This window comes from Rissa tridactyla, chromosome 6 (assembly GCF_028500815.1).
Source record: "Rissa tridactyla isolate bRisTri1 chromosome 6, bRisTri1.patW.cur.20221130, whole genome shotgun sequence".
NCBI classification, from domain to species: Eukaryota; Metazoa; Chordata; class Aves; order Charadriiformes; family Laridae; genus Rissa; species Rissa tridactyla.
Window position 1 is genome coordinate 73,773,059 of NC_071471.1, and position 20,122 is coordinate 73,793,180.

The 20,122-nt window shown below is 44.0% G+C and overlaps 1 protein-coding gene across 5 annotated transcripts; it reads left to right on the forward strand.

Annotated features, from left to right (window-relative positions):
• Positions 1–20,094, forward strand: TCTN3 (tectonic family member 3). Of its 5 annotated transcripts, none has more exons than XM_054206844.1 (13): positions 1–391; positions 511–629; positions 4,395–4,525; positions 4,852–4,960; positions 5,031–5,149; positions 6,257–6,292; positions 6,680–6,754; positions 6,856–6,981; positions 8,017–8,112; positions 8,327–8,424; positions 9,054–9,219; positions 9,952–10,017; positions 19,278–20,094. In XM_054206844.1, coding segments are annotated over exons 1-13 (1,365 nt in total). In that variant the 5' UTR covers positions 1–389; the 3' UTR covers positions 19,500–20,094. The 5 variants fall into 5 exon arrangements, with proteins under 5 accessions (XP_054062819.1, XP_054062818.1, XP_054062822.1 ...); XM_054206843.1 differs by having other exon boundaries at positions 4–391; positions 9,952–10,089; XM_054206847.1 differs by lacking the exons at positions 1–391; positions 511–629 and adding an exon at positions 2,946–3,055 and having other exon boundaries at positions 4,852–5,149; positions 9,952–10,089.
• The last annotated feature ends 28 nt before the right edge of the window (positions 20,095–20,122 follow it).

Sequence of the window (20,122 nt, forward strand, 5' to 3'; positions counted from 1 at the left end):
CGGCTCTGTGGCGGCCCCGGCAGAGCGGGGCCTGGCGGGGCCGTGGGGGGCTGTTGGCGGCGGGAACGAAGGAGTCCTGTCTCGGGAAAAAGGACTTTAGTATACGATGGGGGACAGTAAAGCAGTGACGCGCTGCGGGGTGCCGTCACTGGGAATGGAGGTTTCAGCTGTGTGTAGAGTAAAATCTGCGGGTGAAATCTGTCTGCAGGTCGCAGTTGTGAGGAGAATCGAGAGGAGCTGCAATACACAAACGCTGAGTTTCTTTAGCACTTCCTCTTGCAGGGAATTTCAGAGTGATTTCTAAGTACACAAATAGTATCCACAGAGTTACTGCAATGACAAGAGAGGCTTTCTCTAATTGTTTATCAACGCAAATTGTACAATAACTCATGTAAGCTGATGAAAAGTAATACTGTGTTCTGTTGCTGGCATTTAGTAATGTAAAATTTGAAATTTTGCAAGAATAGTCTCTTTAACGTTTTACTGGGGGGATGGGACTTGTCTTTGCAGGTCTGTGAGTCGAGTGTGTGTGGAAAAGTCGCTGGTGTTCAGGAGTAACACCCCATACCCCACCGACACTGTTGCTGTCCCTGGTGGGCCTGATCTGTTCTGTGTGCAGCTGGAGGACTGTAAGTAACCTTTCTTTCCACACGTTTAATTCATAGATTGCCTCTGCTCAGGGAGTCATTTTTTAAACTTGAATGTTACAGTTGTTGAGTCACCATCCCTAGAGGTATTTAAGAAACGTGTAGATTTGGCATTTCAGGGCATGCTCTAGTAGGAGAGATTGTAGGGGGTTTTTTTGTGTGTGTATGGTTGGACTTGATCTCAAAGGGTCCTTTCCAACCATGAAGATTCTATGATTCTAATTGTTTGGGCTGTTATAGTTCCAGAGAGACCATGGTGAAGCAGGTTTCCATCACCAAAGACAAACAAAACAAAAAAAAGGTCATTGCACTCAATTTAAGGGTTGGGTCTGACTAAAAACAAATCAGCCTTTGTTAGTTGCTTCTATATCTGAGATTCCTTGTGCTTAGAGCAGCAAATAAGGGTTGGTATTTGAAATATACCACTATTATCCTTTTCAGAAAGTGATTTCTTATCATATCTTAGATTATTTCTTATTATGTCATATGCTTATCTTCACACTTTCTTACTGCTGGTGGTGATTTTTCTCTAGTAATCATATACCCTCATGCCATTAACACTTTTTTCTCTTTCTGCTTTCCACATTGTTCATTGCAATTCACTAGGGTCTCACATTTGAACGCTTACCATTTTCTCTTTTTGAGTCTTTTGCCTGGGAGTTTTGACCTACAGTCCCATCTACTTTGGACCTGAATCATAGAACGTTTTAGGTTGGGAGGGATTCCGAAGGTTAACTGGTCCAACAACTAGTCAAAACAGGGTTAGCTTCCTATTATCTACTCCTCCTTTCAGCTCTTCAGAGATGTTGCCTGAATGTTTTGCATACAGGGTAGAGCAAAGAAACAGTGAGAGCCTCATAGTTTGTAGTGTGATAAGTAGTAGTGCTAGAACTTCACCCATTCCAATTTTCAGTAGGTCTCAGAGTAAAGATAAATTTCAATGAGGGTTTAACCACATCTGGAAGTGCCCTCAGGCTTCTGGGTATTCTGGCGTATAACTTCGAAGTAGATAAATTTTATCCTTTTCCCACACCACCCATAGCATCATAAAAATAGGATTAGAAGGTTTCAGAATTTGTAATCTCATCCAAAGGAAGGACCATCTGTGTCCAGATTGATGGCACCATATTTTTCTGGCCAGTTAATATTTGGGCCCCATATCTATCACATGATTAGGCCCACTGAACAAGCCCTAAACATTTGATTGCACGTGTGCGTTAGGTGTAGCACACCTGGGAACAATAGAATTCACTGCTTACATGGCCTTTTCCTTTTCTGTACTTCTTGTTGCAAGAACATCTGGGAAATACTTTATTTGGGATCACCTGAAGGATGATAAAGTTTTCTGGTAGAAACAGCCTTCTCCCTGTTGGCCTTCCTCAAGGAAATACAGAAACACATATGTTCTCATCAACTGATTGTGGAAGAAGGCTTTCCAGGATGGATGGTGACATGAGCTATCACTGACAGAAATAATATAGTCAAGCCAGTTCCAGAGGGCCTCCTGGAGAAGCCAAGTGGGAACAGGCTCTGAACCTAATGAATTATCGAGGCCAGTGTCAAAGAGATTGTGATGCACAAGGGGACTTCACCTCATTGAAACCATTGCTAGCAGATACCAGAGCAGTGTTCGAGTTTTACTAATACTTCTTTATGATGCTTCTAAAAGATGCAGGCTTTTTCTTCCTCTGCTTGTCACTAATGGCTCTTTCCATGACCATCCTTGTTCTTTCTTGACTGCAGTACTCCATTTCAGCTGTCTTTCCTGAAGTGTAAAACAGCCTCTGCTTCACCCAGTCATCTTTCTTGTCTGTTTTTCTGACTATTGCCATCCTTCAATTCCTTTATTTTTCTACGGTTTCATACCATTGTTCTCCATCTGACAGCTGTTACAACTGTGGTGTTCCTCTAACCTTGATAGCTCATCACACCCAGTCTTCTCTTTCTTTTGTGCCCTCTGTGGCCCTTTCTTCCTTTTGCAGTTTTTCCCAGTGCCTTTTCACTGTCTTGTGCTAAGTGTGGAGTTTCACATATTTCTTTAACTGATTTTAGACTGTATTGATACTAAGTGGAGCAGTGTGACTGCTCACCACATCCCTAACAGCTCCTTCTGTCTAATGATCATGTAGCTGGCTGAGTCAGGCAGTCTTGCTGATCCAACTGACAATTAGTTAACTAAGAAGAGATCAGTTTTCAGGGACAATTGGAAATACTGGATATTTTAAAAATACTTAAAGTACTTTTAGAAGCATTACTGTTTCACATACTAGCTCCTCAAGATAACAACTTTGTCTTTAGTCTTTGCAGGGTATCACTGGTATTTCCACTTAGAAATCAGTGGAAGAACTAATATGAGTGTGTTTTAAAGTTACAAGAATCATTATCCACGAGCCTGACTCCTGTTTTGGGTGGGTTTTTTTAAAGTTTGTCCGGTTTCAGACAAATTAAATTGTCTGAAATTCTGTTTTGCCTTTTTCTACGAGATTAAATAGCCTTTAGTAGCTAGCATGCTTTCTTGAGAAAACTACACTATGAACAAGTTATATATGTCTTTTCTCTGAAAACTTAAGTTTTGCTGCAGAAGGCCTTCCAGTTTTCAGGTATATTTTGCCTCATGTAATGTTGTTAATCTGCGTTAGCAAGTATTCAGCTTTGATAATAGAAGAGCACATAAAGAACTGCGTTCCAAAGAAAATAAATGGTTGTGAGTAGCACAACTACCAATGTTTTTTCAGTCTAAAGATTATACCCTTCAGTGAATAATAACAAAGCTGCTCTGCGCACCTATTTTTGTGAACCTTGCAGGAACTTAATACTCCTTCGGCCTTTATCATCTTAAAATATTGACTGCTTGACTGATGCTGTATTCGGATATAAAACAGCTTTTATTTCTGTCTGCTGCTGTGTACATTGAGCATCTGCTCTGCCCTTGAACAGCAGAATTACATTGAGAGTTTAAGTTCTTTTTATTTTTTTTCTCCCCCCCCGCCCCCCCCAACCTACTGGACTACCTGAATTCTTTTTGGTACTGCTGTAATCGAGGGTACTCCACTCACTTCTATTGTCGATATGATCTGTAGTCCTCCAACCTTGTAAGGCATTTTATTTGGATGTATTTAAAAATTTATTGTTCAAACAAGTCCATTAGGATGCGTTTACATAGTATGTCCTTAATAATTTGCCATTTTATGACTTAGTGTTTTAGCAGCAATAATTTAATACATTATAACATTGTAACCATACTGAATACCACTGGGTCAGGGGGGCATCACTGTGGGATACCAATAGAAGGTCTGGGGTTTTTAGGATGCCTATTCCCTGTTCCTACTTACTTTGATTTTTACCAACCTTAATTATTTTGAATCCATTTCATGTTGCTTTTAGTAGACTCACATATTGGTAGTGTTTTGTCATTAAAATGTCACATGTGTCTAATTTGGGCATCTCACAGAAATTAGAGCACATATTAAGATCATTGTCTTTGGCCGTTTTCATGCTTTTTGGACAGTCACATTTGTGTATTAACACTTGTTTCCCATGAAACAGTACAAACTGCTCATGATATCATCCTATTCATAGCTCATATTAGCCTGTTAGCAGTGTTACTATGGATTAATTCATATAAGGCACTACCTAGCTTATAATTACTGAACTTGTTCCTTTCAAAAATATTGTCATGATATTTACTTAGATCTGTCTTTTCTAGTAATTTGATATTGGCTTTTTTTTTCTCTTTTCAACCTTTAGCAAAGCTGAACTATTTCCAACAGCCACAGGATATCAAAGAATCTGATTTTTTGAAGTTCTTACAGAAATATGGCAGATACTCTTTCTTAGCACCCTCACAAGTCCAGCCATCATTCTCTGCCTTTTACCGGGTGAGTTGAAAGAAAATAGCAATAGTTTGCAGATACATTTTTACTAAAGCTGGCTGTAATGAGATTGAATGAGAACAGATTGAAAGATTCTTATTTTTCTACCTATAGCCCATATTATCTCTCAGTTCTTTTCATTCCTAATTGTGTAAAAAGTTCCTGATAGTTTTCTTGTATTTAAAAGTTTGGACAACCCTTTAGACAAAACCAGGTGTACACTAAGAAGAAGTATAAATTTGCCTCTGTGCCCTGTTGATGTCATCACCTTGCTCTTGGCCTTAGTATTCCACAGTCATTTTGTCTGTGATTTGTCCAAATTGTCTTTTCAGGCTGGAGATCCAATCCTCATCTACTTTGATTCATCATCTGTACTGAGCACGCTTAGACAGCCAGTAAAAATGGGAGCCAGTGGACTTTGTGTTGATGGAAATCCTGCTGGTTAGTAAAGGGGGAAGAATTTCTTAGGGTGGTTTGCTTCTGTTTTATCTGTTGTCCTGTCCTAACTCAGGCTTCCTGGACAGTAAAAGCACAAGCTGTACTCGGATTTTTGCCAACTTGAGCAAGAGCTGCGTTACTGACCCTGCCCTAGATGCTGCCTCCTACTACCGTGACTTCACTGTGCTAAAGGTGCATGTCATATTTCTTCCTTTTGCTCAATGTCTTATTTGCTTGGCTTTCCATTGCAACTTCAGCTAACTGGAAAACTAAAGGTCATCTGGTATGTCATCCCTGATCTCCCAGTTGTTAAGGCTTTCTTGCTGGAAATCCTGTTAGAAATGTCATGGTTAGTCATAATACCTCAGTTGAAACTACTTTCCAATAAATTTCAGTTACTAGCAAATTCTTAATGCATTTAACAGGTACTTTATTGATACTTCATAGTTGTAATGGTTTAACTAGAAGTCTCTTGCATTTTAAACAGCCTGTTTATCAAAGTATTTGTATCTGTTTCATCAACCTGATCAACCAAGCAATGCATGTTCTTAGTAAAAAATGAGGATTTGTTTTATACAATGTGTTATCTCTAAAATCATACTGAAAGCCAATTATCAATATTAGCTTTATTTACATGCATAGATTGAATTCCATATCAATTTCTCCATAATTTATCCTGACAATTTCAAAATAACCGAATTATTGTTCTGGGTTCATCATGCTGGTCTTGCTGAATGTTAACATGAAAATATCTCCTCTTGCCTTCTAGAGTTTCTCTGGTGTTCCAAGATAAAATGGCAGTGTAAATGTTAACACCTTATTAAGGCTAATGACTCAGTTTACCCTTATATTGGAAATCTAAAGCTACATAAGCATAGTAGAGAATCTTCTGTTGATCAAATTTAACTCATGTTTTCAGAGCTTTCTTTGTCACTGTGGCCAAAATTTAATTTTTTCTTAAATGGAAGCTGAAGTAATTATTTGATTCCAGAAGGGGAAGCTCCATGAATGGATCAAAGATGCTGATATTTTGAAGTATCTGCATTCTGCAGGTCATCAGCAGAGCCAAGAATAAAATTTGTCTTCTGATGTTCTAAAAATGCTTTCTGTGGATTATGTCTGTGATTTCTAGATCACAAATTGATGACAAGTTTTACGCATCTGGAATAAACAAAGTAATTTTTCTCAATATAATGTGTAGGCTCTATTTAGTGATGGTTTCATGACTTTAGGCGCTTGCAAACCCAGAAAATCGGTTGGTTTTTTGGTGTTGTATGTTGGTTTGTTTGTTTTCCCCAGGTCCCAGTTAAGGACACCATTGTGCAGTCCATGAAGGTCAGTTCTATTGTCACTAAAAATAGCATCTGCTTCTGAAATGAAATATCTGGAACGTTAGACATTCGTAGAAATACCTTTGGGTTGGAAACTTGGGGGAATGGGAATGTTCTGTGTCTGAAACAAGACTTTTTTTGACAAAAGTGTGACATTATAGATAAAAAATAGGGATTTAAGGACAGATGTGCTTTTAAATGAATGGGCATAGACAGGGCTGGAGTCAGGGAGGTAGCTTGTTTTCTTAGAAAAAATTGGGCATCTGGAGCAGGGTGATGTGTTCACAGATGACTGCTACAGCAGGAAGGTAAATCTGACTTGACTGGAAAGAGTAAGAAAGGCAGACTCCTTTTAAAGACTTGCTAATTGTTAATATGCTTACTGTCTCAGGTAAAGGTCAGCACAACCACACCACCTGGAGCTCCCCACATGAAAGACAACATGTGTATCAACGTTGTTTCGGAGGTACCTGAGTCTTCTTTCCTTTGGTCAGCTCAGCACCAACTTAAAGTCATTGCCCTGTTACCTGACTCTGCCTCTGATTCTTCTCTGAATTGGACTTTCAGGTGATATATGAGATAGAATTCGGTGGCACACATGGGATTCAGAGTGTTTCTGTCCGGTTCAAAGTGAGCAACATCTCTGGGAACTCAGGATCCTCTCTGCAGCAGCACTTCACTTTGCACTTCTGGGTCAGTGCCCCCTTCCTCCCTGGGCTCTTGCTGAGTTTGTAGTCTGTCGTTTGTGACCAGTTTGGTACAGATGAGATGTGAAAATATAAGAGCAGTGTCACTGTGGTATGGTAGTGCCAGAACCCTGGGACACAGATGATGGTCAAAGGAAGCAGGGGACACTGCTCTGGGCTCAAGTAGATCATGTTAGTAGAAAAAATGAGTCTCAGTGCAAGCATGTAGTCTTGCACTGCACATGTTTGAAGGGGTTTATTGGTTTTAATCTGACTATTTTTTGCCACTGTTTTGATTTGGTTTGGGGTTTGTTTTGGTGGGGGGAGAAGGAGAGAGGATGAGATCAGGTTCACCAGGAAGGTTTTGTGAAGGGAGGGTTGGAGCTGGTGCTGTATCTGAGGTGTTCAGTGTTTGTGAACAAAGTTGCTAAATTTATTTCAGGTACTTATTTAACTCTGCCTGTGCAGCAGGAAAAAGAGTTACTGTGGAAGGGGTGGAAATCTGGGAAGTACTAATGTGTGTTGCAGTTCATAAAACCTTGTCCCATAGAGGCAATGTAAAATAGGATAAGTGGTGACCTCAGAGGTTGGTAAGTGTGCAGTGCAGCCTTGCTGAAGTTATCCCCAGAGGCTCTCCCCATAAAACAATTTAGAAGTGGAATCTGCTACTCGGAATCGGGGTCAAGGCAGGGTTTGTTCTGCAGATCATCCGTAGAATTGCCCAGACTGATATCTTCACTTCCTTAGAGACAAATGCTGAGCAATAGGAATGTGTTGTCTCAAGAACCGTTCTGGTAGTATCTACATTTCAGGATACTGGCATTTAATTTTTTACCGCCTGTCCTGCAGAAGAACTTGGTAGGTAAGAAAGAGAATTTGGAAACAAATAATAGAGATTTTAGTAGTGCATAATATTCAGTCATTCAAAAAATGGGTTATGTTTATATTTTTCAGAATGTGAATTTGATCTTCTGAGATGAATGGATCTTATCGGTGCTAATGTTTTCCTCTTCCTTTCTGTCTTCCCTTTGCCTGTTTGTAGACCAGGACTCTTTCTCATATGTTGCCTAGAAGCGGAAACCCTGGCTATATCACTGGAGCACCACTGTTGATTGCAAACAGTGGTGCCATGCAGCATGTATCCTTTTTCTGCTCTCAGGTCTTATTCATCACTGGGTTTATTGACTTCTGGTACTCTGCAGCCATCAGCAGGCCTTTTGGTCACCACTGAATTGCAGTCCTGTGATAAGGATAAGGAGGAATGTGCGGCGAGAGGATTGTTAAATGCAAGTTTGGTGTCCTGTATTGTCTGTTCATGCTTTTGTTTGGCTTCTTGACATGCAGTCTGTCAGATGAGCATTTTACGGAGCGAAGGTGATGGAAGTTGCTCACAGTTCCTCAGACACACAGTACAATTTGGAAGAAATACAAGGACAGGCTGCAAGCTCAGGTAACAACACACTGCAGTCACCCTTCCTGACATGTTTGGAAGGTGTGGACTCACTCAGCACGTTTTTCCAAAGTCTCTCACGCACTGCTGTGGAGCCAGGTCCTTCACGGAGGTCACCAATGAACCTCTACAGATCTTACATATACTCATATATTTCGTATACTTTCATATACTCCTAAGAAGACTTAGTATCAGAGATGGTGGACCTTTAGAACAAACTGCACATTGCGAAGATCTTCTGGGACATTTTGAGGTTGCAGTCTAGCAACGCATCTTGGGCGAGAGTAGTTTGTATTTGAGGAGTGTATTGGAACCTTAAAAAGTGATTGTTTTGATGATTTGGGTCATTCTTTTGTTGCTGACAGGGCAGGCATATGACCACTGATGTGAAAGGTGGCTAAATAGCTGTCAGTTTTCCTTATTGTGTGTTACTCTGATGTGTTGTTCTTCTCCCTTCTCATTGCAGAGAGGATTGAAACTGCACCCATTTAATACCAATACATCCATAGTGATTCTGTTAACTCATTACAAGAGCAGAAGAAGTACTCATTACAAAGGAAGGATGTTGATGGCAGTTTTTTCCTGCCCTTGAAATCACTTTGTCAAAGCTGTTATTTTCTCATTTCCAGCCTGTCCCCAATACTGGAAGAAAGTGACTGTAGTTACATCCAGCAGAAGTTAAACAAGGCTCTTCAGGGGATGAACAGAGCAGAGGACCTTGCTATAACTGGCAGCGCTCATTTGACCCAGGCAGAAGAGTGGACGGCCATTCTGATTCAGAACTGCAGTGTGCAGGTAATATGAATGCAAAAAGACCATTTGTGAATATTTTTCCTTTCATGTGTTTGTGTTGCCTTGGGGAAGCGTGGGCATGGGAAAAAAAAGAACCAGCTTGTTCATCTGAACTTACTTTCTTTGTGTGATAATCCACTGACTTTCAGGAGTCTTAATGCCATAAGCGGTCATTCATATTATTAGGATACTTACTTAAAAAAAAACCAACCAAAACCTGAGAGATTTAATATCTCTTAAATCCTGTTCCTGCTATATAAATGGGCAAAAGAGTTTAATACTGAATCCAGCATTATATTACCTAGGGTTCAGACAGCCTTCTGGAACTAATACTACCTGGTTACTTCCTATTAATTTCATGCTTTTATTATTATAATCCTTTCTGATTTTCTAGGGGTATTTATATATTACCTAAAAAGGGTAAAACTTTGTGATCCAAGCAGTTATGGAGGAGGGAAATTCTATTTTAATAATTATTAATCTGTCAGGAGATGGCCTAATAGAATACAAAATCCAAGTTGTAGAGCTGAGACAAATTCTGTTTGGAAAGGAGATGACGAGATGGATATAGCTCTAAAATGGGTGGTTGAGCTGGCCAGAAGTTATGGGGTTAGTGCTGAAGTGACTGATTCAGGTTCTGTGACCTATGCTATCCAAAATAGTAGACTTTGACCATAATGGTCCTTTTTCACCTTTAAAATACTATATTAAGATGTTTGGTGTATATTTTTTCAGGCTGTGAATTGCACTTCCTGTTGCGTGGTTCCCGTGACCCTGGAGATACAGATACTGTGGACAAAGGTGGGCCTCCTGTCCAACCCACAAGCTCAAATCCTGGGTGCACGGTACTTTTATCAGTGTCGCCCCCTGAAGGTATGGAATTTAAAATCCCTCCCTCACATACAGAGGTAATTAAGTGGGATTCATGGGTTATTTAAGAACCAAGGAGTCATATGGCCTTAATATTACTGAGCTGAGATTTACTGAACTTTAGCAGTGGTCTGGCTGCAATGGCAAGAGTTCTATTTAACAGCTCCATAGAGGGAGGTGGGTTTATGGTCTTATCAGTACTGTCCTCAATCAGTTGAGGACAGTTGAGGACAGGTACCTGGAAGAGCTACCATCTTTCCAACCCCAAACCACCTTCTGCCACTTATGGACTCAAACTTTAAACTTTTTATTATGCTCAGTATAAAGTTGTCATAACAAACATTCAATAACTACATGTTTATCTAGTTGTCTCTTAAAGCCTTGGTATGGAATTTGAGTCCATTTCTACTGCATAGACTCCACAGCATGCTGATAATCTGTGCAAGAAGGTATTTCTATTCCTGTAGGGGTTCTGAAATTACCAACAAGTAGCTGAGGAAGAGGCTAATGCTGCTGATGGCAGCAGATGTGAAGGATTAGGGGGGAAAGGTTCAAAGCCAGAAAGCAGGTTTCTAAGAGAAGATTACATGATGGAAACATTCCAGGTCAGGTTGGACGGGGCTCTGAGCAACCTGATCTAGTTGAAGATGTCCCTGCTCATTGCAGGGGGCTTGGACTAGATGGCTTTTAAAGGTCCCGTCCAACTCAAATTGTTCTATGATGTCAGCAGGAAGGCGGAGCTAACAGGTCCGAAAAGGAGAACAGTCTCTGTAAAGCATGTGTCAGTGGATCCCATTTTGGTGCAAGGCTGGATTCCTGACCTCAAAAAGGCTTTTGGGCAGCACATACATTTCAAGGCTTATACTTCTCTGCAAGGGCTTTAGGGGGAGCAGCTGACACCTGCCCATGGCATTCTCATAGCAGTAAGAATGACATGGCGAATGTCTGTCTGATCTGTTGTTACTCTTTGAACTTCAGACTCAGTCTAAATGAGATTTTACATCACTTGTTTGGATGTGTCTCATGGTACCTCTTCGTCCTCCCTTCTTGCAACATACATGAAAAGAACATGATAGGAAAATGTTCACCTAGTAAAACACGTTTCCCTGAGGCAAACGGATATCCCCACCCCACGAAGATATTTTCTATATCTGAGCTGTTATGGGGCTCCATTAACAAAACTTCTGCCTGAGGAGGGAGACTTGCATTCCTAGAAAAAGTACAGGGTGCATATCCCTCCGTAAGGATGAGTCAAGGAGGAGCTATGGGATTCAGATATCATCTGCTTGAGCAACTGATTACTTTAGAGCTGTAAGGTATATTGCAAAGCAAATGATAAGAAAGCAAGTTCGGGACTGGTCTTGTTTAACATCTTCGTCAGCAACATGGACAGCAGCATAGAGTGCACCCTCAGCAAGTTTGCCGATGACACCAAGCTGTGTGGGGCGGCTGACACGCTGGAGGGAAGGGATGCCTGTTGTGTGAACAGGGGCAAAGCAGTTTTGGCAGAAAATAAACGCCCTTGCATTCTAACACTCCTCACCAAGGTGGGAGGCCAGGTGTGGCTAGCTTTAAATTCTGAGTGATGCCCAATTCAGCGCTATCAGTCCAATTGCGTTTAATATGTATTCATAGAATCACAGGGTTGGAAGGGACCTCTGGAGATCATCTAGTCCAACCCCCTGCCAGAGCAGGGTCACCCAGAGCAGTTGCACAGGAATGCATCCAGGCGGGTTTGGGATATCTCCAGAGTTGGAGACTCCACCACCTCTCTGGGCAGCCTGTGCCAGGGCTCTGCCACCCTCACAGGAAAGAAGTTCCTCCTCATGTTTAGGTGGAACTTCCTATGCTCAAGTTTGTGCCCATTACCTCTTGTCCCATCGCTGGGCACCACTGAAAAGAGCCTGGCCCCATCCTCCTGACACCCGCCCTTTAAGTATTTATAAGTGTTGATAAGGTCCCCCCTCAGCCGTCTTTTTTCCAGACTGAAGAGACCCAAATCCCTCAGCCTTTCCTCATAAGAGAGGTGTTCCAGCCCCCTAATCATCTTCGTAGCCCTTTGCTGTCCCCTTTCCAGCAGTTCCCTGTCCCTCTTGAACCGGGGAGCCCAGAACTGGACACAGTACTCCAGGTGCAGCCTCACCAAGGCAGAGCAGAGTGGGAGGATGACCTCCCTCCACCTGCTGGCCACACTCTTCTTGATGCCCCCCAGGATGCCATTGGCCTTCTTGGCCACAAGGGCACATTGCTGGATCATGGCCATCCTGTTGTCCACCAGGACTCCCAGGTCTCTTTGCACAGAGCTGCTCTCCAGCAGGTCAGCCCCAACCTGTCCTGGTGCAGGGGGTTGTTCCTCCCCAGGTGCAGTGCCCTACGCTTGCCCTTACTGAATTTCATAAGGTTCCTCTTTGCCCAGATCTCCAACCTGTCCAGGTCTCTCTGGGTGGCGGCACAGCCTTCCGGTGTGTCAGCCACCCCCCCCCCAGCTTTGTGTCATCAGCAAACTCGCTGAGGGTGCACTGTATCCCCTCATCCAGGTCATTGATGAATATATTGAAGAGGACTGGACCCAGTACTGACCCCTGGGGAACACCACTCGTCATTGACCTCCAACTGGACTCTGTGCCCCTAATCACCACCCTCTGAGCTCTGTCTTTCAACCAGTTATCTGTCCACCTCACTGTCCATTCATCAAGCCCACTCTTCCTAAGCTTCCCTATGAGGATGCTGTGGGAGACCGTGTCGAATGCCTTGCTGAAGTCAAGGTAGACCACATCTACCGCCCTCCCCTCATCTATCCATCCAGTCATGCCATCATAGAAGGCTATCAGATTAGTCAGACATGATTTCCCCTTGATGAATCCATGTTGAGTACTTCTGATAGCTTTCTTTACTTCCACATGCCTTGAGATGACGCCCAGAACGAGCTGTTCCATCATCTTTCCAGGGATGGAGGTGACGCTGACGGGCCTGTAGTTCGCCGGCTCCTCCTTCTTGCCTTTTTTGAAGACTGGAGTGACATTGGCTTTCCTACAGTCCTCAGGCACCTCGCCTGTTCTCCAGGACCTTTCAAAGATGATGGAGAGCGGCCCAGCAATGACTTCCGCCAGCTCCCTCAGCACTCTCGGGTGCATCCCATCGGGGCCCATGGACTTGTGAATATCTAATTGATCCCTCACTCGATCCTCCTCAACCCAAGGGAAGTCTCTTCTTTCCCCGTTACTTCCCCCAATGCCTGGGACTCCTGAGGGCTGGGCCGAGCAGTAAAGACTGAAGCAAAGCAGGCATTCAGTAACGCCACCTTCTCCGCATCCTCCGTCACCATGGCTCCTGTCTCATTCAACAGTGGGCCCACAACTTCTCTGGTCTTCCTTTTGCTTCCAATATACTTGTAGAAGCCCTTCCTGTTGAGCTTGACATCCCTAGCCAGGTTTAATTCCAAGGCGGCCTTGGCTTTCCTCATGTCATCCCTGCACGCTCTGGCAGCATTCTTATAATCCTCCCAAGGGGTCAGTTCCTTCTTCCACTTACTGTAAACTTCCTTCTTCCACTTGAGCTTTTTCTGAAGCTCTCTGCTCAACCATGCAGGTCTCCTGCGTCCCTTGGCCGATTTCTTTCTCTTAGGGATGCACCGATCCTGAGCTTGCAGGAAGTGGTCTTTGAATATCAACCAGCTCTCTTGAGTCTCTTTGCCTTCCAGAGCCCTAGCCCATGGGATCTCTCCAAGCAGTTTCTTGAAGAGGTCAAAGTTAGCCCTCCTGAAATCCAAGGTTGTAATTTTACTTCTTGTTGTTTTATGCGTAGTACCCATGATCCTGAACTCTGTCATTCCGTGATCACTACAACCTAGGGTGCCCCCAACCTTAATGTCCTCCACCAGTCCCTCTGTGTTTGTAAGTACCAGGTCCAGGAGTGCTCCTCTCCTTCTTGGCTCCTGTACCACCTGTGTCAAAAAGTTGTCATCAATGCACTGGAGGAGCCTCCTGGACTGTGCATGCCTGGCTGTGTGGTCTTCCCAGCAGATATTGGGGTGATTGAAGTCCCCCATGAGAACCAAGGCCTGCGATTGCGAGGCTACCTTCAGTTGTCTGTAGAAAGCCTCATCAGCTTCCCCATCCTGATCAGGTGGCCTGTAATAAACATGACAACAGTGTCCCTCATATTTGCCTGCCCCTTAATCCTTACCCACAAGCTCTCAACTCTCTCTTCATCTGCCCCTAGTGAGAGCTCAATGCATTCCAAATGCTCTCTCACATAGAGTGCAATTCCACCACCACGCCTCCCTGATCTGTCTTTCCTGAAAAGGACATAGCCATCCGTGACAGCATTCCAGTCATGCGAGCTGTCCCACCACGTCTCAGTAATTGCAATGAGATTGTGGCTCTGCAACCGCACACAGATCTCCAGCTCTTCCTGCTTATTCCCCATGCCACGTGCATTGGTGTATAAGCATTTCAGAGAGGGAGTTGTGTGTGTAGTTTTGACCCTTGAGATGTGGTGTGCCTTCTGGCTTTCAGAAATACTGAATACTGAATACTTTCAGAAACACTGGCCCACAAGTGCTGAGCAACTATGCCCTGGCACCTCACCAGCAAGCCCAGTACCGTCCCCCCCCGCTTCAAATCTAGTTTAAAGCCCTCTCAGTCAGCCCTGATAACTCTTGTCCTAGAACTCTTTGTCCCCTGGAAGTCAAGGTATTCCTGCCTGTTAGCAGCAGGCCAGGTGATTTGTAGATCAGGCCATGATCAAAGAACCCAAAGTCCTGCCAGCGGCACCAAGCTCAAAGCCAGGCATTGATCTGCTGGCTCCTCCTATTTACCCCCTCATCATACCCCGCAACTGGGGGGATAGACGAGAACACAACTCGTGCTCCCAATCCCTTGACCAGGCGTCCCAGGGTCTTGAAATCTTTCTTCATTGCCCTTGGACGACTTCTTGTTACCTCATCGCTGCCTACCTGAAAGAGCAAAAGTGGATAGTAGTCTGAGGGTCATACCAGGGAAGGAAGCATCCTCTTCACATCCTTGACCTGGGCCCCAGGGAGGCAGCAGACCTCCCTACGTACCGGGTCTGGCCTGCATATTGGGCCTTCCGCTCCCTTCAGTAGTGAGTCACCTATGACAAGGACACGTCTTCTTTACCACGGAGTTTTTGATGCGGGGGGAGGTCAGACTAGACCTTGCTGACGCCTCCAAGGTAGGAGAAATATTGTGCTCATCATCATCCAGGTTCCTCTGCAGAGCACTGTACCTGTTAAATAACGGCACCCAGGAAGATGGGGTAGTCACCGGGCAGTCTCGAGTACGGCACCTGTTGCGCTGAGGAGGAACGTCCTGCCATGCTATTAAACTATTATGATTTGGATACACTAATAGTGGACTGCACCTTCAGTCTAGTCGTGCTCATGAACTAGCATGGCCACTCTCCAGTCTTTGGTCGCGTTCAGTGAGAAACCGAAACGACCAGCTACTTAAACAGTGCAGTTTATTTAAACAACAGGTATGTAGGTTCTTAGGATTGCCGGTGATAAATACACTGTCTGCAAAGCACGTGCAAATGGAAGTATTGTGACACATACAAAACGCCCGACAAAGTTATAAACGATACAGCCTGGCTATAAATGTAGGAAAGAGATTCTCTAGAGAAATTTCTAAGTTTCCCGAGAAAGCACTTGGTATGATCTAAGTCTTACCCAAACGCGTCCCTATGGGGGGGAAGAAAGGCTCAGCCCGTTGACTGATCCCAGAAATCAGTGATGGAGTTCTTCGCGATGGTGTCTTCCCCGGGTATCCCCCCTCTCTCGGGCTATTTTTATACTATTTGTTATCTTCAAGGTGGAGTTTGAGTGACTTTAGTCATACATACGTTTATTATGATTGGTGTAAAATTCTCTCGCTTCACAATTAAAGGTATAGTTTACGAGAAATTCAGGGCACAGACTCAAGATGGAGTGGTCGCACCTTGGAGGCGGGTAGCCTTTGGGATGGAGGTGTATTTTGGTATTATAATGACATTATAATGAGCAAAGTTCACACAAAGGACAGCATTTCATCAAAATTTGACAAAATATTGGCTCTGAGTATCGAGCGGGCAGCTAATTGGCTGTTTCATGGTATCATCCCATTCCCGTATCTGCTATACATCATAAGGTAAAGCCACGGAATAATGGCATCCCGCCCCGTACCTCATGTAGCTTCACAAGCATCCTTAGCAGGGAACCACAGGTGTTGTATTCTTCATGCCAGCTGCGGCTATTTTCTACCTCAGAAGCCTCTTGATTTTATACTTTTCCTTAATGTGTCAACAGTGCTGTACTTTTGTATTTTTAGCCAGTTTAGTAATTATTCCACAATGCCATCCAGAGGGACCTTGACAGGCTGGAGGTGGGCCCATGCCAACCTCATGAAGTTCAACAAGACAAGGTGCAAGGTCCTCCATCTGGGTCGGGGCAATCCCAAGCACCGATATAGGCTGGGCGGTGACTGGCTTGAGAGCAGCCCTGAAGAAAAGGACTTGGGGGTGCTGGTGGACGAGAGGCTCCACATGAGCCGTCAGTGTGCACTAGCAGCCCAGAAACCCAATCGTATCCTGGGCTGCATCAGGAGAAATGTGGCCAGCAGGTCGAGGGAGGTGATTCTCCCCTTCTACTCCACTCTTGTGAGACCCCACCTGGAGTACTGTGTCCAGTTCTGGAGCCCCTACTACAAGAGAGATATGGACGTGCTGGAGCGTGTCCAGAGAAGGGCCACGAGGATGATCAGAGGGCTGGAGCATCTCTCCTATGAGGACAGACTGAGAGAGTTGGGGTTGTTCCGTCTGGAGAAAAGAAGGCTCCGAGGAGACCTTACAGTGGCCTACCAGTATCTTAAGGGGGCCTACAAGAAAGCTGGGGAGGGACTTTTTAGGATGCCGGGTCATGGTAGGACTAGAGGGAATGGATTAAAACTAGAGATGGGTCGATTCAGACTGGACGTTAGGAAGAAGTTCTTCACCATGAGGGTGGTGAGACGCTGGAACACGTTGCCCAGAGAGGTGGTGGAAGCCCCATCCCTGGAAGTTTTTAAGGCCAGGTTGGATGGGGCTTGGAGCAGTCTGGGCTGGTGGGAGGTGTCCCTGCCCATGGCAGGGGGTTGGAACTGGATGATCTTTAAGGTCCCTTCCAACCCTGACAATTCTATGATTCTATGAAGTTTCTGGCAGCAAGAAAAAACACACCGTTAAACTAGTACCGACTTCATCAGTGGCAATTCACAAATTAGGACTGTTAGTAAAGACATTTTGGCAAGGGTACCAGTTAGTACCGTACCCAGCAGCTAAGAACTGCAGCTGTTTGTAAGCATACCAGTGAGATTGCCAATGCCTGCTGTATATTACTTTAAATTATGTCACTTCCCAGTTTTAGCCTACAGATCCTCTATCTGAGAACTATCCGTTCTTTACAGAAAACTTTTTTCCTTTAGACCACACAGTGTCACTGGGGAGTTGCCTTAGCGATGGACCAGAAGATGCAGAACACAGGAAAGACATCCCATTTTCTACAACCCTCCACAATATCTGGTCACAGTTGTATTTGGACTTCCTGAAAAGACAAAACAGTCTTAAATGATGTAGAGCTGTAGAGGAGCATGCTGGGAGGTGCTTGTGGCTGCCTTCACCCAGCTGTTGTGTATGGGGCTGTTTTCCCCCACTAATCTCTCTGATTTTAAGGCAGATTTTGAAGGTCCAGACACAAAGCCACAATAATTTTGAGGCTTCTTGTTGACTAAGGCGATTGTCCTACTGTGTGTTTACTCATTGATAGCAGAACTTAGATCCATCAGGAGTGAAGGGGAAATTCTACTTGTAACTGCACAGCAGTGGTACCTTGTGGCACGGAGAGCGAGAGGGCCCGACTGCAGGAAGGCGTTAACTGGCTGGAAGCGGGAATGCCATGGATAGACTCCTTGCAAGGGAGTGAAGCGATGAGATAAGAAACAGCCTCAGCCTTGTCTTGTAGCCATCCTGGAGCTCAGGGGCCACCTTTGGGCAGCAGAGCCAGGCTGGTGGATGGACCCACAGCCAGGCTGAGGTGCCCCATGCTGACGCTCTCAGTATTGGTGCTGGTGCAGGTGTATCTGCTTATGATGCATCTGTGCAAACTCCGTGTAGAACCATGTATGGTGGTAGGACTTTGCCCAATGCATTGTTCATTACATTTTTCTTTTATATTTAAGCACAAAAGTATTTTAAATTTGCCTCAAGAGGTACCATGAAAATTCCCCAACAGGAGTCTCAGTATTTTTCTCTTAAGAGTCATGAATTCTGTCTTGGAGCTTTTTGAATGCTTCCTGCACAACTCTGCTCTAAAGGCAACCTTCCAGATTGTTTCCAGGGAAGTGAATGAGGTGGTGATTTCACATATACACGCGCAGAAGGTTATGCTGCCAGTAGATCCCCTCTCGAGGTTAGCATGCAGAGCCAGGGCAGGGAGCGAGGTTGCTCTTCTGGCAGAAGCATGGTCTTAAATCAGCCCAAGCTGGCCACCAGCTCAAGCTCCACATAGCTTGAGAAGTATGTTGTCTTACAGCATTCTGTTGAAACAGAAAGGAACTGAGGCCTTTGAAATTCAGTCCCTTGTTCCATCTTTACCTCCCAATTTGTCTCCTTTCTGAAACAATATCCTAAACCATGAGTGAATAAATTCATTGTTGTATTGGGTCCCTGCTTTATTTTGTTGATATTTTATTGAAAGGATCAAATCTTCTAGCAGTGCTGTCTGTTTGTGGCAGCAGTCACCTGTTCAAAGGGCCAGGTAATCTTATCTTACATAGAATATATAATTTTACAAAAAATAAAGCTATCTTTGCTTCTGTTCCTATTACCAACTAGCTGATAGGTCTGTCCTCTGAATAGGCAGCTTTCTCTAGCAGAGCATGAGTCACGGCTTCCATTCTGGAGATCTGTAACATACAATGCACAGTAGCTGCTGATCTTCCCCGAGACCTGTGCCCTTGATTTATCTGCTAGGTATCAATTTTGGGAAAGAGGAATTACTCCACTAAAAAATGTATCTGGAACACTTAAAACTTATGCCATCCTAAAGACATCTTGCTTGCCAGTCATCTGCAGTGGGTCTACATTAGCAAATGAAGGACAGAGCTATCTTTTGTACTAGGCTTGCTAAACTCTTTGTGCTTTCCTTCTTGTTACAGTTCCCAAGCAGAAGCACGGTACCTCTGACAACTGTCGTTACCTTCACTGACATGACGGAATGGCCAGAACCTCCACGAGGCCAGCCCCAAATGCACTGGAAACTCCCATTTGACATTTTTTTCCCATTCAAGGTGGCACTGAATTTGGAAAGAAGTTATAGAGATTATCTGGCTGTCTGTTTCTTCTTGATTCTAATAATCGCTAGTATTCTCTGCTTCTGAAAAGTCATGTAGACGAGGCCTGTACTGAAAGTTCAGTAGGTGAATTGATAAATTCAGAATATGATCCAGATCATAGACTTTTCTCCTCAGGTTCCCGTACTGTGCCTGTGATATCTGTGTGCCTTTTGGTCTTGGATTAAGCCATGTGATGTAGCTTCTGCCCTGTGTCCTCTAATGCCCCTATTCTCCACATGCCCCATCTGTGAACCTTGCTGCAGTGAAACACGTGAGAGATGGAGGGATCAAGAGACGTTGCATTAACAAATAACAAGGAGGATGTTAAAATGAACGTTCCATGTTCCCAGAAACCACGAGTCCTTTCTAAACCACGAGTATGGAGAGAGGAGCAAAGTTCAATCCAAGCATTTTGGAGCTGCGTTCAGTCATCTTCCTATTGGAGAAGCACCTGAGTTTTCTACGTGGAACTAAATGAACATTTACAATACAGGAGCCCTCACAGGTGACCTGAATTTTATGAGTAGACATGTCTGCCAGTCACCTTTAACGCATTCTTGATACATGACAACCATGCCTCTGTGACAGTTTTTGACTCTTATTTTTCTATGTCTTTTCAAATACAGATATTCAATTGAAATTCTTGTTTTAGTAGCTGTTTACATTAG

What these genes read in the sequence shown, in the direction of transcription:
- TCTN3 (XM_054206843.1), top strand. An exon ending in ACTTCACTTTGCACTTCTGG is followed by an intron (nt 6,982 to 8,016) that starts GTCAGTGCCCCC and finishes GCCTGTTTGTAG; the next exon opens with ACCAGGACTCTTTCTCATAT. An exon ending in ATCAGTGTCGCCCCCTGAAG is followed by an intron (nt 10,090 to 19,277) that starts GTATGGAATTTA and finishes TTCTTGTTACAG; the next exon opens with TTCCCAAGCAGAAGCACGGT.